General features: G+C 48.5%; 1 protein-coding gene across 1 annotated transcript; it reads left to right on the top strand.

Annotated features, from left to right (window-relative positions):
* The first annotated feature begins 379 nt into the window (after positions 1-379).
* On the top strand, positions 380-25,739 carry DSTYK (dual serine/threonine and tyrosine protein kinase). The gene is made up of 13 exons (XM_032203188.1): positions 380-704; positions 7,301-7,686; positions 13,369-14,032; positions 16,317-16,591; positions 17,004-17,087; positions 18,309-18,485; positions 18,763-18,892; positions 19,162-19,318; positions 20,053-20,185; positions 20,858-20,971; positions 21,434-21,548; positions 22,558-22,692; positions 23,588-25,739. Exons 1-13 carry the CDS (start codon positions 455-457, stop codon positions 23,773-23,775), a joined length of 2,808 nt encoding a protein of 935 aa, XP_032059079.1. The 5' UTR covers positions 380-454; the 3' UTR covers positions 23,776-25,739.
* The last annotated feature ends 1,557 nt before the right edge of the window (positions 25,740-27,296 follow it).

Below are 27,296 nucleotides of genomic sequence, written 5' to 3'. Positions count from 1 at the left end.
CCCCAGAGGGATCAGCACCATAGGGGGAGGCCTCAAGCATCCCGCCATGACACGAGGGGAGCCCCACGCAGAACTACACTTCCCACAACCCCCGGCGGCGGCGCAGCGAGCCTACAACTCCCGGCACTCCCCGCGCGGCGCACTGCCCCCTATGCACCGTCGAACTACAACTCCCAGCACGCTTTGCGCGCTCGGGGTCCGCCCGCCCTCCTCCCCCCCTTTGCCCCGCGGCGCCCCGATAAAGGTTCCGCGCCGCCCGCCGCCCTCCTCGCTCAGGCGCTGCCCCGGCGGAGCAAAGCGGCGGCGGCGGCGGCGGGGGTCGGGGAGGCGGGGAGGGGGTGGGGGGGGGGTGGCGGTGAGGCGGAGAAAGGAAGGAGAAGGAGGCGGCAGCAGCGTGGCGGGGGCCGAGCGCGGCCCGCGGTGGGGAGGGGATAGCGGGGCGGACCCGCGGGCCATGGAGGGCGACGGCGCCCCTTCATGGCGGGGGCCCGGCGGGGTGGTCCGCGAGCTGTGCCGCTCCTTCGGCCACTACAACCGGCACCTGGCGCGGCTGCAGCACAACCTGCGCGAGACCAAGAAGTTCTTCCGCGACGTCAAGTACTCCCAGGGGCACCCCTTCGCCTCCGCCGCGACCGGAGAAGGGTCCCCCCCCGCCACCTCCTCCGTCACCGCCGCTTTTGGGGACGGCTCCGCCCGGGATGGGGGTGAGGAGGGGGCCGGGGGTGGGTTTGGGGTGGGTGAGGGGGGATGGGGGGGGTTTGGGGGGCGTTGGGAGGGGCTGGGGGGGTGTAGGTGGGGGTGGGGGGGGTGAGGGGGTGGGGGGGAAAAAGGGGGCTCTGAGGGGTGGGGGTGGGGGCGAGGGGGGGCTGAGGGGGGTGGTTGGGGTGGGGGTGAGGGGGCTGGGGGGTGGGGGGCGGCTGGGAGGGTTGTGGGGGTGAGGGGGGCTCTGAGGGGTGTGGTTGGGGGTTTGGGGTATGTGGGGTGAGGGGGTCTCTGAGGGGGCTTGGGGATGAGGGGTCTGCGGGATGGGGGACAGCTGGGGGTGTTGTGGGGGTGTAGGTAGGGTCTGAGGGGTGCGGTTGGATGTGGGAGCTCGGGGGCTGTTAGGTTATGGGGTAAGGGGCAAGTAGGGGGTGGTTGGTTGTGTTGTGGGGGAGCAGCGGGGCTCTGAGGGGTGCAGCCCTATAGCAGGGTGCTGCAGGCAGCGCTCTGGGGTTCAGAGGGGGGCTGTGGGGTCAGAGCACGTGCAGGGAAGCGAGGTGAATCGGGGTGGAGGTGAGAGGGGCTGTGGGGGCAGGTCAAAGCCTTGGTGAGGACAGGAGGGGGCTGGAGCCTGCGTGGGGGTGGTGGGAGGAAGGTGAGGTGCCCCTGGTGCGGGGTGGGCAGCTGTTGGTCATTGGGGGCATTCATTCACCCTCTTGATCTTCATCTGGGGCTGTTGACAAACATTGCAGCTGCTCGCAGGCCTCCTGCCGAGCGCAGGTCCTTCCTATTCCATAAGACTGTCTTGTGAGGAGAGCTGAGCGTGACATTAAATATATATAAAGATCTTCTTTATGCGTTTCCAAATGGTTCATGAGTCATCTCTGCTGGCTACTCGTCTGTGCTTGTCTTATGCTTACAATTCTGGCTTGAAAATTGAAGTGTTGTTGAGCTCTTCTGTCAGGCTGTGTCGGAAAGGAGTGAAGTGCTGCACGTGAACTTTGGGAGCAGAGGTGGATGGCAGTCTAAAAACCTGGGCTGTTTGTTTACATCTTTCTGTGACTTCCAAGAAGCAGGAACTGGTGGGTTTCGCTTGCTTTCTATTAGTCTGGGCGCTGTGTGAATGGCAGCACCCAGCTGGAGGTGTTCTTCTGCTCAGGTACTTCTGGGCCAGCATTGCTGGCCATGTACCAACTGCGTCCCAAAGTCTGTTTGTGGGGCTCTGTAGGTGTGGAGGCCTCGTTAATTAAATCTTCCTGACACAGATATGCGTTTCACCAAGTATCCTGCCTGTTCTTCTTACCACAGGGTGCTCGAGGCTTTCTAGTTCTCAGATCCTCACCTTGACCTGGTTTGAGTTTGTACTTCAGGCGGCACGGACTGCTTTAGGTCTCGTTCATGCGAGCTCTAATAACAGCGTAGGCTCTTGGGTTGGGCTTCCAGACAGGAGAAGTTGTATAACGTTCACCGTCCTTCAAAATAAAACTTAAATCGGCTTGAAAACAGCGGATTTGAGTGGCAAGATGCTCCAGGGGGGTGTGGAGCGAGGTGATAAACGTGCTCCAGGTTAGGTGGGAAGCTGAGGTGGCAATCCCAAGGGGAGTGTGGAAGGAGGGAGAGGATGAAGAGCAGGGCTTGGTGAAGGGTGGAGGCTGGCTGCCTGCAGTGAGGCACCAGCAAAATAACTGAACCAATGCGATTCTACGTGTGTGTGTGCATTATAAAGGCACAAAAAGACACAAGCCTTTGAAATCTAGAGCATTGATACAGGCTTTGTGCCCGAATAACCACCTCTGAACGGAGCTTCTTGTTTCTCGGCAGTTTTAGTTGGTGATTTCCACCACTCTCTGAAACTCAGGGGATATTTTCTCTGTTAACAACCGTTTTTCCCCTTTCCAACACGGGGAAATGAGTTTAAGAGGCCCGTTTTGTGCCGACTCCAGACTCATTTTCCTAGACTCTGCCCTCCAAGTGGTTTCGAAGTGAGAGGCGTTTTGATAAAACAGTTCCCAAGCCTGCTGGCAGGGCGCTGCGGAGCGTGGAGGTGTGGATGCTGATGGTTTGTGAAACGAGTTGGAAACGGGAAGTGAAACGGACAGGACACTGCCTGCCTGCAGCTGAAGTGGAAAAATAAACTGCGAGAGTAAACCTCGATGTCTTGGAAACAAAACAAATGTGTAGATTCTGCTTTTGAGACACCTGCGAAGCTGTTGGAGCAGCCTGGAAACGTAACTGCCCTCTGAATCAACAGAGGTCGAGCAACCTGGACACAGCCTGGGCTGCTCCCTCTGAGAACAGCCCCAGGGACCTGCAAAGCTGGGCGATGAAAGGAGCAGATGTGGCCCACCTCCCTCTGAGGAGGGTGCCAAGCAATATCTGGCAACGCTGGAGCGTCACTGACTGGGTGATTCCTCTGTGGCCTTAGCACCAGGACATCTTCCTTAGGGTAAGAGAGGGAAAATAACTTCAAGGGAGCAAAGAGCTGCAGAAAGAGAGGCACTGAACAGAATAGTGCCTGCTTTGTAGTGAATAGCGTGGTGGTTTTTGTTAAAGTGCTGTGTCAACCCTGTGCCTTCAGCCTGGGCAGATCTGACCGCTGCCTTTTGAGTTTTCACCTGGTTTCCTTCTTGGTGCTGTTAGCTGACGGGCTTTCTGCAGAGTCAGGATGAACCAAATCTTAATTAGGGATTCAATAACTTTTTTTCTTACTATATGTAAAGGTACTAAGGGAAAAAAACAGCAACTGTGCTTTGTGCTAGCTGTATTTTTCTATAACCAGCACCCATGCTTTGTACGAGCTGTGTTTTTCTTTGTTCTGTGCTTGAAGCAGTTGAAACTCCTTGACCTAGGGCCCTGAGGAGTTTTTTTCTGGATGTTTCTTGCTTTACTTTGGGAAGTAATCTGAGCTGTGCCTTTTGCCCAGGTAACTGTGGCATCTCCAGAGCTCTGGGTAGTGGCTGTGGTGTTATTTTAGGCTGTGTGTGCTGGGGGAGAAGCCCTGGGCCTGGTAACCTGACAGTTCCACACGTGTGTTTTGGGAGGTGAGGGTGCGCTAACCAACGGGCTTGGAGGAGTTCTCGTCCTGGTGCTGTACTGAGCAGGGGTTAAAATGGGATAAAATGAAGGACATCGAGGTGCTTGAGCGGGTGCAGAGAAGGGCGACGAAGCTGGTGAGGGGCCTGGAGAACAAGTCCTACGAGGAGCGGCTGAGGGAGCTGGGCTTGTTCAGCCTGGAGAAGAGGAGGCTCAGGGGCGACCTTATCGCTCTCTATAGGTACCTCAAGGGAGGCTGTAGCGAGGTGGGGGTTGGCCTGTTCTCCCACGTGCCTGGTGACAGGACGAGGGGGAATGGGTTTAAGTTGAGCCAGGGGAGTTTTAGGCTAGATGTCAGGAAGAACTTCTTTACTGAAAGGGTTGTGAGGCATTGGAACAGGCTGCCCAGGGAAGTGGTGGAGTCACCACCCTTGGAAGTCTTCAAAAGATGCTTAGATGTAGAGCTTAGGGATATGGTTTAGTGGGGACTGCTAGCGTTAGGTTGGAGGTTGGACTCGATGACCTTGAGGTCTCTTCCAACCTAGAAAATTCTGTGATTCTGTGATTCTGAAAATGGGTTAAAAGGGGATGGTTCTGCCTGTGCTCCCCAAAAGGCTCGTTAGGATTCCCGTTGTGCTGGCAGGTCCGGACACGAGGTGAGCTTCGGGCCTGGGTACTGCATGGAGGGCAGGCAGGGAGGGTTCTCGTGCAGAAACTCCTCAAATAAAGACGGTGGAGAGATGAGACTGGAAACAGTCAGCTTTCCTTAAAAAGGGGGTGAGCGAAGCACATCTTCGGTGTCCTGCAGGTTGGGCAGCTCCAACCTCAGCTTGTTTTGCCGAGACTTGGGCCGAATTCTGGGGTGAGCCTTGGTGAGAGACTTCCTTGTTCTCGCACAGCCTGCCTTTCATCCGACGGGCTTTAATCGGATGCACGCGCTTGAGGACTCCCCTGCAGCCAGTCGTTTGAAGTGTTTATCACATGTCTCCCAATGGTACGATGCACGGGTGCAGCGCAGCACCAAGGGAAGGCTTTGATAAAGCCCTGCTCCGGACAGGAGGTGCTGGCGCAGACGGGAACCTCACCGCGTCTCCTGGAGAGCCGAGTGCTGAATCTGCTCTTTGTTCGCTCCGCGCCGCGGGGGGCTGTGCTCTCCCCCAGCTCGTCCTGAGCTCCTCGCCGAAACCGACTGCAGGCAGCTGGTCCCGTGGGGGCCATCGCAGGGAGGTGCTGTGCGAGGAAGGTGTCTGAAAGAGGTGTTCCTACATCCCTCCTGTGCCTCGGTGATTTCGGCTGAGCTGCTGGACCCAAAAGCACCTTGTGTTGGCATTTATATGCAAGTACAGAACGAGCAGAGGGTGAAATCTGCTTGTTCCTTGTTAAAAGCCCCCATAAAGGGGACTTCGTGGCCTGTACAGCTCCTTCCAGATCTCCTTTTTTTGTGCTTGATACCTGAAGGGCGAGCTTGGCTTCCAGCACAGTTCCAACAGATGTCACTGGATCAAAGAGATCTCGCCGATGAAGGTCTAAATGTGCCCTGGATGGCTTTTTGCTGCTTTCTTTGTGCACTGCCACGCAGATCCTGCCCCTCAGCCACTTGCTGTGGCCTCTGCTGTGGCCGCATGGGTTGAAAGGCTTGTCTGAAGGCAGCTCCAAGAAGTGATGCCTCCCGGAACCTTTTCCAGAGGTTTCTTGGTGTGCCAGGGGGACACGATTCCCCAGGCAGGGCTCGAGGGGTCTCCAGGCTGTTGGTTTATGGGATCAGGTTGTGGGGCTGAGGTGCAGGGGCTGTGCCTACGTGGGATGGGGTTCCTACAGCAGGCCTCCCTCCAGACCTCGGGCTGGGAGGAGAGGCAAATCTTGGGGTAAGATTCTGAAGAAGCCTGAAATTGGCTTTAAGACACGAGCAGCTCCAAGGGGTGCTGCTCCTGGTTTGAATTATTTTAGCTAAAATAAAGGAGCCTTGCCCAAAGGAGTGCCTGCTGCCTGCCCTTCGCTCAGCGGCGGTGCGAGTGTCCTGGTGTGTCAGGACCTTGTTTTCCTGGGCCTGGAGATGCTGAAACGATTTTGGGTGCTAGAAGGTGACTCACAAAAGGAACTCTAATAACCACAGTGAAATGGGACCTTTTCCCCAAAATCCCTGCTGGTGCTGCTCGGCGCCGTTCTCGCTGCTTTGCCTGGTGCCTGGCAGGCAGCTCCCAGGCTTGGCGGCCGCTTTAGGATTTGGTGTTTCGTTCCCGGGTGCCATCTGCCTTGGGGTCTGGAAGCACGGGCTCTGCGGTGGAACAGTGGCTGGTTTGTACTCAGGAACTGTGCTGAAGGGCAGCAGATGGGGAATTTGTTTCTATCCTTTTATTTTTATTTTTTTTTTTGTACTACCAGAATTATTCCGTGGCCGTGTGTAAGGTAACGCCAAGCTGCTTAGGCTTCAGCTGAGATGCCTGAGCGTGGGAAAAGCTGTATTTAGCGCTTCTAAAAGAACCCAGAAGCTAAATTCAATGCCGAGAGTGTTTTCTCCAGCCTTACTCTAGTAAGGCAAACGCAGGGAGCTGCAGCATCGTGGACTAAATTGAAACTGGGTGAGGAGAGCGACTGCGGGGAGTTCTGGCTCCCCTGCAGCAGACAGATGAGATGCTCAGCAGTTCCCTTCTGCAGATCAGATGTTTGTGAAGCTGATAATATCTGGCCGACGGAGCTGATTTAGATCAGCTCTATAGATTGTGTCCTCTGGGATGGGAAGGAGAGAGGTTGGCAGCACAGCCAGGGGGAGGAAGCTGCTGCTTCATGTGTTACGGACCGTGCCGAGAGCCTGCTGGCTGCTGGCAGAGCATCTTCCCTTGGGCTCAGTGCTGCCAGGCTGGTGAAAGGCACAACAGCTTCTTTTGGTGCCGTGGTTGTGTTTCCATCATGGGGGATCGCTGGCAGAAGCTTTTAGTTTCTCAGGAGTGCCTCTTCCTGAGGCTGGAAGGGAGGTGCTGCTGCTGTCACGCCGCCGTTCTCAGCCTTTGGTCAATGAGTTTGTCGAGGATGCTCTTAGACGTGAAGCATGTACCCCTTGTGAGTGTGGCTGGGGCTGTTCCCAATTCACAGCTGGTGCATTTATTCCTGCTGTAAAAAAAAAACTTGGGGAGAGGTCGCTGTAGGGTCCCTCCAGGCTTCCTTGAGCTCTGGAGCAAGGTGAAACGCTGTTGCACCCCCTGGGTGAAATCAGCCCTTTGGTTGCAGCCGGGACAGTTGTTTCCTCTTGGCTTGTAGGGCCTAGGGTTAATCTTCCACTCAGCTGCTTAAGAGAGCTCTGTGTAAACACTTTCTAGTGAAATAACCGGGGGGGAGCTGTAACAAACGGGCCTGACTTGGTGCGAACCAGGCGGCTGCGGACGGCCGTGGCGATGCAGTGAAAGCACTTAAATTGCTGATGTGATCTTCAGGGTGCTTAGGCAAATCCTTGGTGCTGCATGGCCTGCTGTGGGGCAGCGATGTCTGTGCTGTAGCATCCAGCTGGCTTAGAGATAGGAGAATTATTGTTCAGCCAACCTGTTCTCACGCAGTCTGTCCTCAATTTCAGGGCAGAACTTCATTTCCTTCCCTCGCCACGAGGAAGAGCACCTCCAGCGCACCGTGAGCTGGCACCCTTGCCTTCTGATCCTGGGCCAGAACTGTAACGCCAAGTGCCAGTTACTCAACATCCTGCTGGGGGAGAAGCTGCTCCCCACCACCAAGATCAGCAGCGAGGAGAACTGTAAGAGGCGCCGGATCCGATTCACGCATGGGACACAAACGCGGCTCAGTCTGGCTCTCCCTGAGCAGTACGAACTGGTCCATATGATGGCAGCCCACCGGGGGCAGTGGGACACGATACCAGAGGAGGACTTAGAAATTGGTGGGGACAGCGAGGATCCCGCTCACCGGATAGCAGAGCTGGAGGTCATGCTGCCGTACTCACTCCTAAAGGTAACTGGGTGTCTGTGCACCACTGCGGTAATGAATTCGTTAAGGTGTCGCAAAATTATGTCCCTAATAAACTCGTGGTGTCAACTCTCAAGCACAGGAATGTTCCTACTTAACTCAAACTGGAAGCCTGGTGTCTTGTTAATCTCCATCCTAAAGGGCTTGTAAGGATAAAGCTGCTTAATTCCAGCTTCTGATAGAATGAGCTGACTTCACGAGAGCGGCTCTGCTGCTGCTGTGATGTCAGTCGAGGGTGAAGGCGTTAGGAAGGAGGTGGGAGTCTGTTCTCAGGGCTGTGTGTGTGATCTTGCTGGTACGTTGCTTTGTCAGCCACCTTTCACTTACTTGTGACCCACGCTCCTGTCCTGGAAGCATTGTCGTTTGGTGCTGAGCAAATATCTTCAAAGATGAGTGTTGAATTTCATTTGTTTTTTTATAGCTTCAATAAGCTTTCTTTGCATTTCAGATCTCACACTGAGGTCTTGTTGCAGTGTAACACAACCCAGAGCATTGTACTCTGGCAGTCAAACATCCACAGTAACTTATTCTTACCAGTAAGTTGTTTTTGTGCAAGGAATCCGATCTGTGTTCACACAAGTAAGAGTATGAACTCTATAGCTGAAGAGTGAAATGTCCAGGTAACGTTTTTTTGGGGCATCTGAATTGAGACGTGATTGTAATTAGGCACAAAATGGAGACTTGGTCTGTCTTCATCAGCTTGTAAAGCTTTACAAACCCAGACTGCAGCTGAAGTTAAGCCTACCCTAATGGCAGCAGCCAAGTCAATGCTACGTTGCAGGGTGTTTGTGGCTTTCCATATCCACTGAAAGAGCAGAAATGCCGTGTTTACAGACTGTACCCAGCATCCACCACCTTCCTGAAGAGCACTAGATCTGGTGCTGCAATGTAAATGCCTGCCCTGGATCTGCATGTAAAATCCTGCCCTGCTGTTGCATAAGGGTATTACCTTTGCATTAATTTCACTGAGATGGCTTCATATGGGCCAGTTTAACCACAGTGCTGTTCACAGCCCTCCTTACATCTATATTTCTCATGAGCGACAAAGATCTCTCTGTCTGGCCCTGGTTATATTTAGGACGTTTAGATGAAAACAGCTACTCAGATTAATTTGAAAAGGGTTGGTGAAATAACAAGCTCTTCCACTAAAAGGAGAGGGAGGGTGAATCACAGCTAGCCTCAGATTGAGTCAAAGGATTCCTTACATAAATTTTAGGGACTAAAAAGGAATAACAAAGCTATATTTTTAATGGTTTTAGGAGGGTTTAGGCATTTTAGCAGCTCATGGGGCTAGGGATAGCTTCTTGTTAAGTTACTGGAGTCCGGTGTCCTGCTGAGAGCCGTGTCTCTTTCACCCTTCTGGCTAATGTGTGTTTTCTAGCTCTGCCTAGCATGCACCAAGACAACAAAGTTAAAAATACCAGCTAGTCATGGACACGGCTTCTGTAATTAATGGAACATATATCTGGAACAAGCACGGATGAGGTTTGTTGGACATGATCCAAAACTCTGTCTGCAAAACTACTCCGAGGGAGCTTCTGCTTTTGATTAACTTGTGCAACAAAGCTGGTAGCCTAATAACAGTTGCGTGCTTGACAATAACATGATGGTCAGTGCAGATCTCAAGGATTTAGCCTTGCCCAGAAACCAGGTAGCTTGGAGGAGCTCAGCACCCTTTTGGGCAGAGAGGGAGGGAAAGAAATCTGAATTTTACCCCACCTGACACCTCGAATTCCTGGTTAGTGTTTTGTTTTTTCTTCCCAATAGCAGAGTGCTTACAATATAGTACTGCTTCGTGGTAACTTTATGTTCTAGGTGTTGGGAGGGCAAGGAGACCTAGCAGTCTTGCTGGTCTTTAAATGTTTCCAGGTCCTTCCCTGTGGGCAGTGTGAGATGAGGATGCTGTTTGTGTACTGCCTTTGATTTTTGCCATTTGAAATCTCCATCATTCTGCGTGATGGGAACACTTATCTGCAGTGGGATACCACTCAAGGGCCCTCAGTGGCTGTAGGATCTGGGGAGTGCTCTGCAGCCCTTCAGGCTTAAACAGCTCTTCCCAAAAGCCTTTAATTGCCCGGGCCGGCTCGGCCACCTGGGCTGCACGCTGTGGTTGTGTGCAGACACTCGGTGCTGACTCATGCTTCGTGGGGCAGGCACTTGCTTGCTAAATCTAAACTCCTTAGCCACTGCTCCAGTGGGGAAAGGTTAACAGGACTGAAATATGTATGGATTCGATCGCAAAAGTATGGAATGTGATGGGGTTCAACGTAAAAAGCAGTACGCGAGTGTAGCACCCTGCGTTTGGTCTGATAACCCCTCGATGCCTGGGCTGGGACCATGCGTGTTTTGTGCTACTGGAGGATGTCTTAATCACAACTTGGTTTGCAGAAAAAGGTGAGGAGGAGGGAGCCAAAAAATCTTTTGCTTGGGTTGTCTGCTGGGAGAACAGTAGCTTGTGCCATTAGGTATGTGAATTTAGTGGTTTTTTTGGTGTTTTTGTAAATGATCAGGGAAGGAAAAACACAGGCAAAGCTGCTCTGTTCCTTGGGGATCGCTGTGTGCAGGAATGCATCTAAGTCATGGGGAATAATCCCTCAAGCCAGACAGATTATTAGATTTGCAGTGGAAGTAAACAAGTCGGTTCTTTCCCTAAATCTTATCAGTTGTGCCTAGATGCCCAGACAGACTTCTGCAAGGCAGTGCTTTTCCTCTGGATGGTGCAGCTGAATCAGAGCAGGGTAGCCGAGCTGAAAGCTTCCTTTTTCATGCCCTCATTTTGCTGTGTGCTTCGTTCTACTTTGAGCCTTGGACTCACAGTTTTAGCCAGGGCTTTTAGGGAAAGAAGAAATTTCAGCTGCTCTGGCAGAGCTGGAAAATGCGTGAAGAAATGCAAGCTGGCTATGTGAGCTGCGACAGAAAATGAAGTTGGAGTTTATTGTTGTGTTTCTGAAGGTGCTGTAGCAATGATTCAGGTCGTATTAATTAGTAGTTGTTACGAGCAGCAAGAAATGTGGTTACATACCTATGGAGTTATTTTTAAGTACATCCTGCTTAAAATACTCTCCAGGAGGAGATTTTTGACACATTGGCTGTGGCAGTGATATAGAAACTTGAAAGGCTTCTGTTCTGCCTGAGATGCTCATCCCTCCATGCAGCACTGGTGTGCTTTGGGGTATGCTGAGATGCTCCTGCTGGGTACCAGCATCCAGAACCTGGGGTTGTCCCTCCTCTGCCCATTTACACGGGAATAACCGAGGGCAGAAGATACTGAAAACACCAGCAGCATGAAATTTCTTCCTTCTTTGTGAGATCTGTGCTCCGCTTCTGGTTTCGCTGGCGTAGCGGTGTCTTCCAGGGGAAGATTTCGTGGTCAGAAAAAAGAACATTGCTTCCCAGGCTGTTGGGTGAGGGTGTAGAGCAGTGCTTGGGCTGGCCCTTCCAGCAAAGGTTGAACAATTTCCTGATGAAATGGGGGTCAGTCAGTGCACAAAACCAAAACACAAGCTTTGTAGGTCTGTGAAGGGCAGCAGTATCTGCTGGAGACCAGAGGTATCGCTCAGCTTACCTGTGGTTCTCTAGGTTACTTACCTGGCTTCTGACCAAAATCCCTAGGGAAACAGAATAAGTTGGCAAGATCTGAATAAATGAGTAAAATGAAATAAAATCAGCTGGGGGAGGGGCTTAAAAATTTCTAAATATATGCTAATACATACCCCTAGATTCTCGGGTTAAAAGGCAGGCTTTGAGATTAGCTCTCGATGGAACAGAAGCAGAGCACCTGGCTGGCTGCAGTGATTCACAGCTGGTCCTTGCAAGGCAGGGTCTGCCAACTGCCTTGGAATAAGACTGAGCTGGGCCTTCAATCATAACCTGGTAGGCGTTTGGGTAGAAATCTGACCCAATTGGGTTCGCTTCTCAGCACCTCGGTTAACTAAATACTGATTAAACTGCCCAAAGCTGAGTGAAACAGGACAGGCTCCTGTTGGGATGTGGCAAACAATCCTCACTTCCAAACAAGTTAACAAGAACTTAGCTGCTGACTTAACCTTAAAAAATGGCACACCGCAGTGGTCCCGGGGTGCTTCAGTGGGACTCGGCTCGTCGTGTTGGAGCTCGAGACCTGCTTCCTTCTGGATTTTAACTTTTGGGTTGGGGATGTGGGAGGCAGCGGTCATCCTGGCCTCTCAAGTCCACTTCATGCTTGAAGTGGAAGAGCTGTGACTTTGCGTACCTGGTGCTCAGATTTCTAGGTAGAAAGCTCTGGTATTTATAGAAAAGAGGACCTTTTAGTTAAAGAAGCTGCGACTGAGGTTCCTTCACAGCAATTCCATGCGTACAGCTGTGTCAGAAGTGTTGAAGCGTGTTCGCAGTGCGTGACCTTGTGAGAACCAGCTGGGGAATTTCAGGAATCCGCTGTGATTCACAGGTAGTCCCCGTACAGACCCCATCCCCAGCAGCTGCACCCGTGTCAGAACTTCTGCAGGACATCACCAGAAAAATAAAGGCGGGGGAAGAAGAGCTGCTAGCGTTCCCTGGAAAAGCCAGGAGAGGCCTCTATGGCAACAGAAGGACCAGTTGCTCTGCACTCTGTTCTCTGTTGGTTTTCTCCCTGTCTCCTAGAGACAGCGCTGGCTTCCTCCTTTGTTTACAGGCGCTGGCGTTGAGTCACCGGCCCGGGGAGCATTGCAGGCTGCACAGCCCCTGCTGCAGCTCAGTCCCGTGGCACTAATGACTTCCTGCTATCCGGGGGAGCAGCTCGTACTTGTGGTCAAGGCATTTAAGTAGCTCTAGGGAGAAATGATTGAAGAAGGCTTAATTACAGCCCCTCGTTGGGAGCTGGGGACTTCGGTTTGTCTTCAGTTCAAAGCCTTCAACACTCGCTTTCGTTATTTTAGTGAAGTGATGCATGAAATGCCAACGCTGTTCTCACATACCCAAGGGTGATTACCATCTCCTTGCTTGTAAGAGAGAGGAGCGGTCTTAAAAGTGCGCTTTTTGAGTAGGATCGCTAAGAATTAGTGTCAGCAGGAAAGCAAAACTCTGGGTAGTAAGAGAATAAATGAATAAAATCGTCGGCTTTGGCTGGATTTGCAGAATGTCACAGCTCAGCTTGTCACAACCATGTGTTCCTCCTCCCAGTCCTTTGGCTGGGATCTCTTTGGAAGAGGTTGGTGGTGGCAGTGGTGGGAGGTGTAGTGCTGTCTGCTACGCTGAAAACTGACAGCACGAACATCTCAACAAGCTGCAGATCAGGTAAACATCAATGGGAGGTTAAGAGTATTTATTCGGAGAGGTTGCTGCAAAATGGGGCAGGCGTAAACCAAAGAACAACAGCAATTCTCTGACAGCACCTCCCTGGGAAACCTTTTCTAAGTTTTTGTTCTGAGCTAGGCCAAACTTTAAGGGCGCTTGGTGCAAAATAAGAGTTTTGGAGTCAGTGGGCACTGATTAACTCCTGGCTGCATCTCTGCCACTGGGCTGTCATCAGCCTTACAGGTAGGCTGTGTGCTAAGGCGTGCTGCTGTGTGTGAGACCCCGTAACTGTTCTAAAGGGTGTGAGCGTATTTTGAGCTTTGAGAATGAATTGCAGTGCACTCTTGCCTCTGTTACTGTTAAAAAGGATCTGTACCAAACTGTTTTTTTTTTTTTTACCTTCTTGCTTGTTAGGAAGTGGACGTTGTGGTAGCACCGTGTCGCGGATTGCAGTCTGCTGAAGCCACCCTGGGAGAGTACATGAACCAGGTCTTGCTCGTGGTCATCTTTGCCATCAGCGAGGCTGAGCTTTCGTCTTCCGACGAGAACGAACTGCGCGAGATCAAAGAGAAGTTCTCGTTGCCCATTTTCTTCTTCAAGGTGCCGGAGTCAGGGGTGGAGCTGATCTCTCCCAGAAAAACTGACAGCGAAAAGTCCTCCCTCTACTGCCAGCTGATGGACCTGGAGTACCTGAGCACCAACCACTGCAGCTGCGGGGCGCCCAGTCCTGACGCCGATGCCCAAAGCATGTTGGTGGAGCAGTTTGAGAAGCTCCGTCTCCTCAGCACTTTTTCCAGGCAGGTGCTTCAGAAGCATCTCGTGGAAGCAGCCACCAGCTTGAACGAGGTGCACTGCCGCTGCCTCAACATCTTCATCAATCAGGCCTTCGACATGCAGCGGGACCTGCAAATCACCCCCAAGAGGCTGGAGTACACCCGCAAGAAGGAGAACGAGCTCTATGAGTCTCTGATGAACATTGCCAACCGCAAACAAGAGGAGATGAAGGACATGATCATAGAGACTCTCAGTAATATGAAAGAGGAGCTCTTGGAAGATGCTGCTAATATGGAATTCAAAGGTAACTACTGGCAGGAGGGTGACTGGAACAAAGTGGTTAGGGGCTTTAAGGGAGACCATGGGTGATGGTTGCAGTCTGCTAAGGGATGGTTGAGTGGTTGTCTAGGCAGGTGGCTCTGCAAGCCAGCTCAGAACTGATACGCAAAGGGATTAGTTCTGCAGTACCTACTGGCTAGAAAGCACTGTCCTTAAATTTGAGGTCTCAAAATATGAGGTCTTGGTTTCTTATAAATCAGATGGATTTTCCCCCTTCTAGCTCGCTGCACGGTTTTGGGTAGGGTATTTTGCTTCTCTGTTTTAATTCCCTGTTCTGCAGAAGAAGAAAATAAGTCTTAACTTTACTTCAGCAAGTGTGCTGGGACTTGGGAATAAACCTGTCCTAAGGAAAAAAAGTTTAGCTCTAGCAGAGAAGACTTGACTTGTGCTTTTTGCTCGATTTTCTTTGGGAGAGATTTGCATTAGACTTCTGAGTATAGAACCTGCTAAGATGAAACCCTTTTGGGTAGGTAAAAGTTTCTTTAAAAAAAATAATAAATCAATATAGTGTGCTCCTGAGGCCTGTACGTGCCATTTGGTGTGTGGTTCTGGGAAATGTGGGTGTTCTCACTGCATCGTATGGTACTGGTATTTCTAGGAACACAAAAGCTGGAAGGATTTGTAAGGGTGTTAGGTGTGTGAGGGGTGACGTGCCATCTATTATTCTCTGTGGTGCGAGAGGTCAAAATTGTAGATAATTTTGTCTTGCCCTATTTTCCCTGAATTTCAAACCATAATGCTATGTCCTGGGAGGGAGAGGCGAGAGAAATGGTGAATTATGATTAATCCTGCAGGTTAGCATCTGGATCTTTTTGCTTCTGCAGGTGGGAAATCGATGAGATCTTCCCTGTTTCTTGAAATGTTTTTTTTTTGTAGTGCCCTTGGAAAATGTGTTCTTCATAAAGAGCTGCTTTCAATCCTAACACCAATTTGTGTGCTAGGAGAGACAAACAAAAAAAAAAAACTAGCACGTGTTAAGGGTACAGTCAGTGTGTGTCAATTCTACCTGTTTAGGGCTGCTATTACTCCATTATCACAGGGGTAATAATCATTCCTGGTACTTTGTCTGTCTCACTAGAAGAGACACTCACCCATACAGAGCTGGGACACTGCTGTGCCCGAGTTCAGGTTTCTGTATTTACAGAATGGGACAGCACAGGCCAAAACACCTGCGTACGTATTTGTTTATACACACCAATGAAACAAGAAAAATCACTTCCTGAGAGCCAACAAGATGCTACGCTCCATTTGGAGTAATATCCGAAAAGGAGGAAGGTGTTATTTTGAGGAGCTAATGCCATCTGCCGATCGCTGCATTTGTTTGAAGTCGGCTAGAACTGTTGTTGGGCAAAATCCAAAGACAAGATCTGCAGCTCCTCGTAGTAGTCTGGTTCTGTTCAGACTGGTTGCAAGGCACAATCAGTGATTTGCTCTGTTTGTTTAAAAATACCAAGTGATAATCAACCTTCTCAAGGTTCCAGGAAAAAAAGAAATCGGGTAACCAGCTCGGCTGGTGTCTCTCTCTTCATAACATCCGACATCCAGCAGTGCTTATGGATTGTGGTGTGGCTTGGAAGAATTTCCTGACCTGTTATTTTTTAGATAGAAAACCAGCATTGTGCTTCTGTAACTGCCCTCTAATTTCCAAGGTGAGGGTTGCCTTGTTCTCACTGTACCACTGTGAAGGTGGAGTGGCTGCAGAACACTCGGATGGAGCCCATCAGGCGTTGCAGCATCCTGCACATTCAAACCCCAAGGAACGGGAGCAAACATCACAACACTTTCTTTTCATCGTGGTCAGATTTGATTTTCAGCTTCCTTGAAAATTGAGTAACCATAAGTGCATTCTTGAAGTTACTCTGATGCTTTTGTGTGTTCTGGCACAGCAGAGCAAACTGAAGGAAGATCTGTAGGATTGGTTTGGGGGCCACGTGTAAAACTGGCGCTGTGGCAGTAGACAGGCAGACTGACAAACTTCAATCCTCTGCAAACAGCTGCTCTGTGGGTTCTTCTGTTGCTCATAGGCTTCTTTGTATGAGCTGAATGTTGCTTGCTTCAGGTTATATCTGAGTTTAAAGCAAACAATGAGCCTCTGAAGGACCAAAATAGCAAAAAAGCCTTTGGAGCAGCTGTCTGGAGTGGTGCTGTGCTGCTCTTTTGCAAAGCGTTCGCAGCAGCTTCCAGTAGCCAATGCTGTAATGGCAATGTGCTGATTACAAAAGATTCCTCTTTTCTTTTCTTCTGTGCAGATATCATAATTCCTGAGAATGGGGAACCTGTTAGTTCCAAGGACATAAAGTGTTGTATTAAGCAAATTCAGGAACTGATTATTTCTCGGTTAAACCAAGCAGTTGCCAACAAGTTGATTAGTTCAGTGGACTATCTCCGAGAGAGCTTTGTAGGGACTCTGGAGAGATGTCTGAAGAGCCTGGAGGAGTCTTGGGAGGTTTCAGTGCATCCTGCAAGGAATTTGGAGAAGTCGAAGGATGTTTCTGTACACATCACAAGCAATTATCTCAAACAGGTACGGTGGCTCAGATGGCTATCTGGAATGCTAGAGTAGTCTTTTTTTTTTTTTTTTAATCCTGATGTAGCAAGAGTGGGTGGAAATGTAGATGCTGAGTGACATTAGAGAAACACAGCTTTATGGTGTGTGGGGGACTGGTGTCATTAAGGGAGGTGCTAAAACTTGGGAATGGTTTTATTCTTAAATTTTCACTTGCAGGCCTAGCACTTACCCTTCCTAAATCGGTGTAAAGTGAACAAATCACAGCCTAGAAACACCTATGAGCTTAATAAAAATAAATGAATTGAGCTAAGTGAATCGTGGAGTGCTCCATATAGCGTATTTTCTCATTTTTTGGAGGGTGTAGCAAGTATTATAGTGAGTGTAGCTCGCAAAATTCCCATACTTTCATCTTTCCCCTGCTTTCCAGATTCTGAATGCTGCCTATCACGTTGAAGTCACATTCCACTCTGGCTCAACAGTAACCAGGATGCTGTGGGAACAGATCAAACAGGTATGCACATGTGATTACTTCCAGTAGGTGTCAGCTTAGTGAATTTCTTGGTGCAAAAAATATTTGAATGCTCATGTGTTTCCTCTAAACCTAGGCTTTGGGCACATGCATTGCAAAGCTGTTGCTTTCTTGCTTTGCACTAAGGCTGTGTGTATAGTTTTATTCCTGGGAAAGCTAATATTTAATTTAAAGCAAATACCCCTTTAATGTTTCTTCCTTTGGTTCTGAAACAGCAAAGGAAAAAGAAGAGTATTTTGAGACTTTTTGCTGTTTATTTCAGATAATTGCTTGGGTTTGAGGGTTTCTTGCATTTTTCATTTGTTTTGTAATGCTTCTCGATTCAGTTCAATTCACTCTTCTCCCTCCAGATCGGACCAGACTTCTCAGGTCTTTGCTTTAAATTTGTCTGTTTAAACACCCATCTTTCTGAAGTTCTTGCTCTAAGAGCTGTTGATGACCTACATGGCCTTCCCCCTCCTGAGTTTTCTGTATGGATGGCTGAGAGGAAAGTGGGTTTTCTCCCAAATAGGTGCAGCGTGGACTGAGTAGTAACAAACCTTCAGATTCCTTCATTGGCACAGGGAAGGATCCAGACTGGGTGTGAAGGAGCAGGATTTTTGTGGCTTCTAATATAGGGCGGAGAAGGGCAGCTTAATCACCCAGCAATTTAAGGGAAGTGATGCATACCAGCACCTAGGACTTCCACACCACTGTGTCCATCCACAGAGCTGCGTCACTGCAGCTTCCTCCGTTTGAGGAACATCTTTCTTCCCGAGGCTCTGGCTTACTGCGTGTGCTTACAAGCTGAAAGCAGCCTGTTCTGCTGTGAGCTTTGAAGCAGTTCAGAACTGTCTTCCTTAAGATCCCTTTGTTCAGGGGCATTTATTCCTTTATGGCTCCAGGTGTTTCTGTAGCCTGATCAAGTTCCCCCCTTGCTGGGACTGATCCAGCCCTTGCCCTGTACCACAACTGAGGCTGCCCAGGTGGTGGCTGTGTAACTCCATGCCCTCTTGGTCAGATTTGAAAGGGTGACTGGCTTGTAAGAGTGGGCAGAGGAGATATTTAGAAAGATCAGATCTCTTACTTGTTGTATGTATGTGCACAATGATACTCTGATCAATACCTCTAAATCAGTCACTGCAAGGTAACTATTTAACCTAATTCTGTGTGCAAATGCTGGTATTGTTACAGGTTTTTTTTGTTTGTTTTTTTCTTTACTAGATAATCCAGCGGATTACGTGGGTCAGCCCCCCTGCCATCACCAGCGACTGGAAGAGGAAAGTTGCCCAGGATGCTATCGAGAGCCTCAGCGCATCCAAGTTAGCCAAGAGCATTTGCAGCCAGTTTCGAACCAGGCTAAACAGTTCCCACGAGGCTTTTGCAGCTTCCCTGCGACAGGTGAGTGAGGGGCTGTTAAGATGGAGATCTTGTTTTGCACATTGATGCTCTTAGAGGATTTTTAATAGCTGGAAGAGCAGTTTGTGCAGTTAATACTGCTGTTCTCTCGGTAGCAGTGCTAGAGCTGATGCAAGTGCCCTAATACAAGATCCTATTTTTAAACGAGGGATGTTTTAAGTAGGATCCTCTGCTCAGTTGTGCAAGGACCCTCAGCCTTCTTATACCACTAGGGGTTTGGATCAGGCAGGATGACAGCTGTGTGTGATATCTCTTACAGCTAGAAGATGGCCATTCTGGCAGGCTGGAGAAAACAGAAGACCTGTGGCTGAAGGTGCGGAAAGATCACGCTCCTCGGCTAGCACGACTCTCTCTGGAGAGCAGATCCCTCCAGGATGTGCTGTTACATGGTGAGCGCTCTGCTTGATGTTCTCAGTGTTCCCTTCTACGCCCTCCTAGTTCTGAAGCAGTCAGTGGGTGTAAACGGGTGGGAGGGATGTTTTGCTTTGCACTAAACCACTTCAGCGAGCCTCCATCTGACACATACCGAGTACCTTGAGCTGTGCAGCTGCTAGCCTGTGAAAAGCTGCAGGCTGCCAGCCTGCCTGTGTACCTCTCGTAGAACACGAAGGAATAAACACATTTTAATTTCTGATTACGTGGCTGTTGTGCCTTCCAGGCAAACCAAAGCTGGGCCGTGAGCTGGGCCGAGGACAGTACGGCGTGGTCTATCTGTGTGACAGCTGGGGAGGGCATTTCCCTTGTGCACTGAAATCTGTTGTTCCTCCAGATGAGAAGCACTGGAATGACCTTGCACTTGAGTTTCACTATATGAGGTGCGTGTTGTAAGTGCTTTTCTCATTCCGTACGGATGTCCTTACATTCACTGCTGCAAACAAACATTATTTGTGTAGGCAGAGCCTTGCTTGCTGTATTTCTACTTCGCACTCAGTGAATTGACCTCGTGAAATGCCAAGCCGCAATTTCTAGCAGAGGCTGCTAGATTTTCTACCAGTTTGCTGGTGTCATTGCAAAATGTAACAGGCACAGAACAGTGGGCAGGCAAGCTCTTTCCTGTCCTAATCTGATTCTCTGGTATCTATACTGTTCCAATGCTTGTTGGTTTTCAGATTAAATTAGAATTAGTGGAGTTTGATAGCAAACAGTTCTTTCTCCCTGGATTTCTGGTGTTCTTTTTCCAATCTTTGTCTTCTCTAAGGTCACAAAATAAAATGATGGGTCTGCATTACAGAAACTGACTTAGTCTGCAGTTAAATTGCTGCAGGCCAGTGCTGCAGTAGAGGCAGCTGAAATAATAGTGTTTCTTTGGTACTGCAAGCTTTAATAGGCTTTCTTGAATCTGATTAGATCAGATGGTACTATACTGTTACGGTCATCAGAGCTGCGGGTGCTGTGATTACACACGTGGCACGGGGATAGCATTGGTCTAGGTGGATCGTCCTCTTGTTGTACTGAAGTTGCAGCTACTGGGTGCTTTTCCTTTAGAAGATGAGGCTTGGGGCTGGAGAGGAGATAAAAACACCACCTTTCTGTGCTGAACTTGTTACAGGTCTCTACAGTCACACGAGCGGCTCGTACATCTCCATGGTTCTGTGATAGATTATGGCTATGGAGGAGGTTCCAGCATCGCCGTCCTATTGATAATGGAACGGCTGCACAGAGACCTCTATACAGGACTGAAGGTAACAGCAGTCTGTGTGTGTGTGCATTTTAATATATACATTAAAAAAAAAAATCTTAAGTATCTGTTCATCTATGAAAGTGGCTGTGTTGAAGTGAGGAAGCAAGAGGTGTGGTTCTGTCTGCCATGTCCCTCTTCTGAAGGGGAAAATTCTGTATGCTAAATGCAGGGTTATGGATTTTTTATTATGCAGATATTTTTATTTTTTTTCTGGGGTGTTCTGGGGCTGTGCATAGCATCAGAACTAGACTTCATTGGTGCAGTGGTATATATTCCTTGGTCTCAGTCCGTGTGCTGGAACATCTTGTATTGCTGCAATGTCAGAAGTCATGTGGCTTTGCTCTTGGCCTTCCTGTCTGCCTGTTCCTTGGGCTTTCACTAAGCTGTTCTGGCTGTTTCCTGAAGGTTTGTAAACTCCTCAAGTGTGCTGTGGCTACAGCAGCATGCTTATTGTTCTTAAAAGGTAATAAGCAAGACCACCACCTCTCAACCTGGTAAAACCAGTGCATTGGGAAAATAGGAGTAGCTCCCCTTGCTTCTGTTGCCTGGTGAATTTTTTTGGGAGGATGGTCTTGCAAGAGTTAAGAGTTGGATTTTGATGTTTTCTTGATAAATAAGAGTAAGCAAAAGTGACTTCCACTTGTAGAAATTAAGTCTGTGTTTATTTTTCCAGGCTGGGCTAGAATTAGAAACACGATTACAGATTGCCTTGGATGTGGTTGAAGGAATCCGTTATCTTCACAGTCAGGGACTTGTGCACCGGGATATCAAACTTAAAAATGTCTTGGTAAGGAAAACTTTTGATCTGACTAATCCAGAAGTCTTATGAGGCCCTTTAAGTGGGAGGGAGGAGCATGCTATAAATGAAGTAATAGCATTATTCATATATCACGAATTGAAAGATTTTATCGTTAGCAGCAACTGGTCTAGCTCAATTTCAGTCAGTGTAGGGGAAAAGGAACAGTAGAGTCTCTTCTTGAAGGTAGAGAGCTTGAGCTACAAGTAAGGCTTCTGGTTCCTAGCCTTATTAAGCCCAGACCACACCCTCTGTAGAAGACGAGTGAAGACATGTTTTGTTGCTGAGCTTAGCTAGGAAAGTGTCAACGAGCAGCCGAGCAATCAGAGAAGCTTCCTTGAGAACAAATGCTCAACCCTTCAGACAGACATAGCTTAAAACTGTAATGTTAAAAAGCAGTGATACTGCTGGGAAGTATGATTATCAGTTGCCTTTGTATGAATTCTTCTACAGCTTGACAAAAAGAATCGAGCCAAAATCACTGACTTGGGGTTCTGCAAACCAGAAGCTATGATGTCTGGCAGTATTGTAGGCACACCTATTCACATGGCTCCTGAACTTTTTACAGGTATGGGTGTGGATTTAATCCACTACTGTCTTACTTTGGCTTGTATTTTGCAGGCCATTACTTTAAACGAAGACATTAACTTGCTTATGAAGGGAAAAATTATTTAAAAATGGGTCAGAAGACTGCTTCCAATGCATAATATGTATTGTTTTTCTGTTTTTTAAGTCTTAAATCTTTGTTTACTTGAAAGAGGAGAGACCTGTTGGATTCAGAAGCTTTGCTGAAGTGATCAAAACTCTTACAGTTGGAAAATTAGTAGTTATTAGGTGGAAATATTTGGCTTTCACAGGTTAATACCTCAGAAAGGATCCTCTGGTTTTTGTATAGCTGATGACTAAAGGGTTTCTGAGCTGTTGTGAACACGTAGCATATGTTCACATTCACTGTGTTGTGCTTCTGGCAGGCACTTTCTCTAAAATTGAAAGTTTCCTATGCAAGCATCCTGCAGTAGCACTTAAAGGTCCACCTCAGGTTCAACAGAGTCCTTCTGGCCTGAGATGGTTTCCCTGCTTTGACAAAATTGCAACCAAACTGAAGCAATCCTATTTGTGTTAACCTAGAAAATATTCAAGTGGTTCTCAGCACTAACAATGAAATACTTGTGACTAGCAGCCTAGATCTTGATCTTACAAAGACGTGAGTATCGGCTTAGCCCTTACGCACATACTGTGCTCAATCTTTTCTTATTCAGTGGGTGACCTTGCTATAAACCAGTACCTGCCAAACTTCTGGATTGAGAGGCTGCTGTTAGGTCTACGAGCCTCAGCTGGGGAGCTGCTGGTACACGTTAAGTGTACAAATTCTCTGAGAAGGGAAGGTCTTCGTTTCATCCCTCCGCTTTTAGCAGTAACTCCTGTTATGCTGCTAGGCTTCATACAAGTCCTGCCTTCTGGCAATGAAGTTGTGGTTTTAATCTGAGGATGTGGAACACTGAAGTGGTTTTGCTCGGTTTCCGGTGATGAAGATATTTTTTTTTGCCCTGCTGATCAGATATATTTATTTGTCCCAGGAAAATACGATAACTCAGTGGATGTTTATGCATTTGGCATTCTGTTTTGGTACATTTGTTCGGGACATGTGAAGTTACCAGAAGCTTTTGAGAGATGTGCAAGCAAAGATCACCTTTGGAACAACGTTAGAAGAGGTATAAATGGCTTATGTTGAACTCTGTTGGGTGACACGGTGCTTGTGTAAAACTTGAGGGGAGGTGAGGAAATAAATTTTTATCCTCTTGTTAACTGAAAGGTAAAAATACAAGTTGTATTCTTTCATTGACTATCTAAAAATTGAAATTTATTTATATCTTGGAAACGTTCTACTGAAAACCTAGCTGAAATCAGCAGGGATGTAAGGAGCAGGCTTTCTGTTAACTACCTCCTCGCCATAGTGTCACAGGAGCTGTGCTAACACACCACCTAAACTAACCCCCGCGCAGCAGTACAATGCTTATGATGTAAACTGGATCCCAGAATCAGCCAAGCATGGCCTGATCCCCTCAAGAATGCTTTAATCCCTCACAGCTCCTGGAGGCCGTGGTGATCTGTACATTCAAGTGCTTAATGTGCAGCTTCCAGGAAGCTGGCAGTGGTGGGCTGCATGTTGAGTAAAAGGCTGATGGTTGTTCCCCAAAATATAAACTTATTTTTGCATCAGGCTGCTGTAGGGTTAGCTGGGTACTGTGTTTTGAGGTAGCTTAATCCTTCATGCTGCAAGGTGATGTCAGAACGCTTTACTGCTTCGTGTCCTTAGTTGCTGTCCGTATAATCTCTCCCCTTCTCATGTGAGAAAGATTAACTCAGATGAGTGAATCTTGTGTTTGGTCAGAAGGCCACGTACACTGCACTCATTGCTTGTTCCCATGATGAACTTGCTCCCAAAAGTACTATTTATTTATTTTTTTTATTTTTTTAGCTGGGGAGAGTACTCATTTTGTTTCCAAATAGTGAAGAGGAGCTTTTCAACCTGCACCAAAGAAATGAACATCATCAGACAGTTTTCTATCCTTGTTGATGGTAACTGGGTGCCTTTCCCTTTTGCAGGAGTTCGCCCAGAGCGCCTTCCCGTGTTCGATGAGGAGTGCTGGCAGCTGATGGAAGCCTGTTGGGATGGAGATTCCTCCCAGCGCCCTCTCTTGGGGATTGTTCAACCTATGCTGCAGGGGATCATGGACAGGCTCTGCAAGTCAAGCTCTGAGCACCCAAATAAAGGGTTGGATGACTCTACTTGAAAAGGAAGCACAGAAGAATTCTTGATTATGGGAGAATTCTGAACCCCTAACTCTGCAGATGGCTTCTTCAGATGCAGCTTTTTGTGGCTAACATGAGTGGGACAGGTAATAGCAACCAAAAGGTTGCTTGTAGAGGTGCGACTCTGGGCATGTTTCATCTTGAACAGAGGCCAGAGAAATCTCCCTGGGACACCCTAATGATGCTAGTTACCCCGCTGCAGCTTTTACTACGGAGTGGCACAAGTAAAATAGAAAATCCACTCCCTTGAACTGAAAGGGGTTTTTGCCAATCCCACACAAACACCAGTCAAAGAAAAGCATCTCGTGTGTTTGGGTAGCATCTGTGTTGCTCCGAGCTGATCATGACAGTCTTTACTCAGTAAAGTAGAAGCTCTCTTCCCATTAACTGACGGCCCTAGGTGGCCTTCAGTCAACACGGAACTATCCCAATCACTTAGATTGGCACCAATTACAGTGCAGTCAGAGTGGGAAAAAAAAAAAAAAAAGAGGCTTTAGGCTTGAAGGTGTTTAGAAGCTAAGAGTGTCTGTCTGTATTAGCTTCTTGCAACACTCCAAATGTTTACATTGACAGGAGCAAAGCTTCCATGTTTTACCTAAGGGGGATTATGTACTGTTCCACTGCAGTTAAAATACCCCAAGTTATAAGCTATTTATCTCTTGTGTACCCTTCACCCCTGAGTTCTGTAAACAAGCTCTTTTCTGGTAGTTTTGCTTCATAACCGTTATTTAAATATCTGAAGAAACCTGACCTTTCTTTTTTACAGTCTTCTGGTAAAATGGAAGACTGCTCAGAGATTACATATTGTAATAGAGAAACATAAAGTCATTACATCTAATGACTGTCCATGGGGGAAATGCCAATTCATTTTAATTAAATTTGGGCTTTGAATTCGTTGTGAAGGCAGTAACAGTTTTAAATTGTGCTAGCTACGACAGATGTATTTTTAAAATAAGGTTTCTTCAGCTTTTTTAAATTCACGTGCTTGGTGAGAGCATAGTCGAGGGAAAACAGGTCATTCATTCTTCAGTAGCTGTGTATTGTGGCCATGTCCATTGATTTGATTGCTTCACTCTGGGATCTCTAATTTGGCTGTATTGAAAAGAATAAAAAATGGGGGGAGGGAAATCCTTGCAAGGAAGGTATGGGTTGGGATGATCCTGGTGCCCTTACGAAGAGGGCTTCTCTTGAAAATATCCTTGCCCCTTGTCTTTTGCATTTCTAGGGCAACATACCTGTGGGGTGGAGGCTGAAATAGAAACTGCACCTTGTTTACTACGTGAGGAAATAGTGAGTTGGCAAGTTCTCCCTAAGCTTACCGTTCTTCCCAGCTGCAGGGGATAGTCACCAGTGGCTTTGTTTCCCAGGAAAGCTAACATGCTGCATCCAGAATAGTGTAGGCATGTGGAATTCCTGCACCCTGTTGCTGGAATTTATTGTCTAGTACACAGCAAAAATACAACTGATAATCTGCCTGTTAAACAGCTTGAGCAAAGGAAAGGGATACATAACCCTGCAGTATTAGTTTAGTTTAAATCTTCCCTTCTTTGTGCAATAAACAGAATTAATGCTTTTTTTTATATATATATATAAACATTTTTTACTTACCTGCATGTGTGGGCATTTTTCTGGTCTGGGATGGCATTACCAGGGCGGTTCTGTACAGCTACAGCTTCTCCAGCTGCCCCAGCCCAAGGTGCAGCGACCAAGAACCACATGCGCAGAAGAACAAATACTTTTCCGAAGTAGAATTGCGAGGCATTTCACTGCCTTGGTGCACGTCCATGCCACCAATGACACTAATAGTATTAACTCTTTTACTGTGTGTGGTGGTTAGTAACCTTACCTACAACTAGGAGAGTCGACGTCAGTCTCTTGCGGTTAATAGAGATAGCTTATGTAAATAATAAATGTATGAATAAAATTTAAACCTCTGTATATGCAATTCCAGAAATGTCTTGTATAGCTTTTCCTATGTACTATCTCCAGGCACTTATCTGATGCATATTTTTTTGTGTTTGTAGCTACGTTGATGTCTTGTTTCCATTTGGTTTGTCTTCTTGCATGTCCAGCATCACCGACCAGCAGGTTTACTCAGACTTAGCACTGCTGCTCCTCTGCACTTTTTTTTTTTTTTCCTTGGGTATAAAGTTCTTCCTGGCTCAAAAGAAGTTGAGAGGCTTCACATGTTCTGTTTATCCTTCAAATCACTACTTCCCCCTGCCCTTACTTAAAGCAAGGAAAACAAAGCTCATGACAACTTGAACATTCTCCGATCCCATCCTGGTGTGCAGTTACATGACAAGATGGGGAAGTGGGACCAAGCCCAAGTCCTATTCACCTTGTGCAGTGAGCTGAGCAGGTTCTCTTCTCCCAGACAAGGCTACCTTTACAGCTTTGTCTGCTGGAGATGTTTGTTAAAATATTTTTTAAAATGAGGCTGTGAAAGGGTACCTGTCACTGAGGCCTTGTCCATCGTACACCTGCCTCACCAGGCTGCTGCAGTGTATGGGAACAAACTGGGGGGTTGTAAACCAGGGCTAAAACTGCCAGCACCTGGGGCTGACTGCTGTGAGCAGTAACTCCCTGCCTGGGGGCCTGCCCTGCTTAAAGGGGAGCTCAGGCTGAAGATTTGGGGGAAAATATAACAAAACCGCTGTGTTTACAAAAGCGACTGTGAGGTGTACAGCTCCAGGTGGGTGAGGAGGCAGGAGCCAGGTGTAAGCACAGAGGGAAAGGTGCTGGGACTGGCTCCACATTTGGGATTCCCCAGCCCCCTGCTCAGCCTTCCCTTGCAGCCACAAAGCGGGGAGAGGTGAGCGGGGAGAAAACCCCCATAAATGAGGGAGGGCACGGGGCAGGGGGGGCACTGGGGGGCTCTCAGGGGGAGCTGGGGACACTGGGTGGTACTGGGAGGGCCGTGGCAGCGCTGTAGCACCGCATCTGCAGGACCCCAAGGCCCAAACACCTTAATTAGGAGGGTTAATTACTGCCCCTAAGGGCTCACTGCGGAGCCCCCCCCCCCCACTCCCCATCATGTCCCAGGGCCCTGCTCGGGGCTCGCAGCTCCCTGGGGCCGTGACAGCGGCGGGAGCGGGGCCGGGCCTTCATTTTGCGTTTTATTTTGTGTTTTGTTTCGTGTTTTATTTCGTGTTTGTTTTATTTGACTTCGCGTTTTGTTTTGTGTTTGTGCGGCCCGCCCCTGACGGGGACAGGAAAACGTGAGGAAAACGCAACGAGCCGACTGCGTGTAGAGAAAAAAAAAAAGCACAATAACCATCAGACCGGCCGAAACCGTCGTGTTTTTACTAAATATTTTTAATTTTTTATTTCCTGCTGCTACACCCGCGGGGAAGCCGCGCCTTTCACGCCCCCCCACCCCCTCCCTGAGCCGCCAGCGGCGCCCCCCGGAACCTTCGGGCCGCGGCCTCGGCGCCCGCCCGGCACCTTTGTGCGTGCTCCCCCAGCGGGCTGCCCGCCGCGCTGCCTGAGCGCCGCCCCC

Source organism: Aythya fuligula, chromosome 25, assembly GCF_009819795.1.
Source record: "Aythya fuligula isolate bAytFul2 chromosome 25, bAytFul2.pri, whole genome shotgun sequence".
Taxonomy (NCBI): domain Eukaryota; kingdom Metazoa; phylum Chordata; class Aves; order Anseriformes; family Anatidae; genus Aythya; species Aythya fuligula.
The sequence above is the reverse complement of the archived record's forward strand: the minus strand, read 5'-3'. Positions and strand labels throughout refer to the sequence as shown.

Bases quoted from the DNA above. Each gene is read 5' to 3' on its own strand.
- DSTYK (XM_032203188.1), top strand. From the start codon at position 455: ATGGAGGGCGACGGCGCCCCTTCATGGCGGGGGCCCGGCGGGGTGGTC. The intron at 705-7,300 runs GTGAGGAGGGGG...CCTCAATTTCAG, and splicing joins CGGCTCCGCCCGGGATGGGG to GGCAGAACTTCATTTCCTTC. The intron at 20,972-21,433 runs GTAAGGAAAACT...ATTCTTCTACAG, and splicing joins TCAAACTTAAAAATGTCTTG to CTTGACAAAAAGAATCGAGC.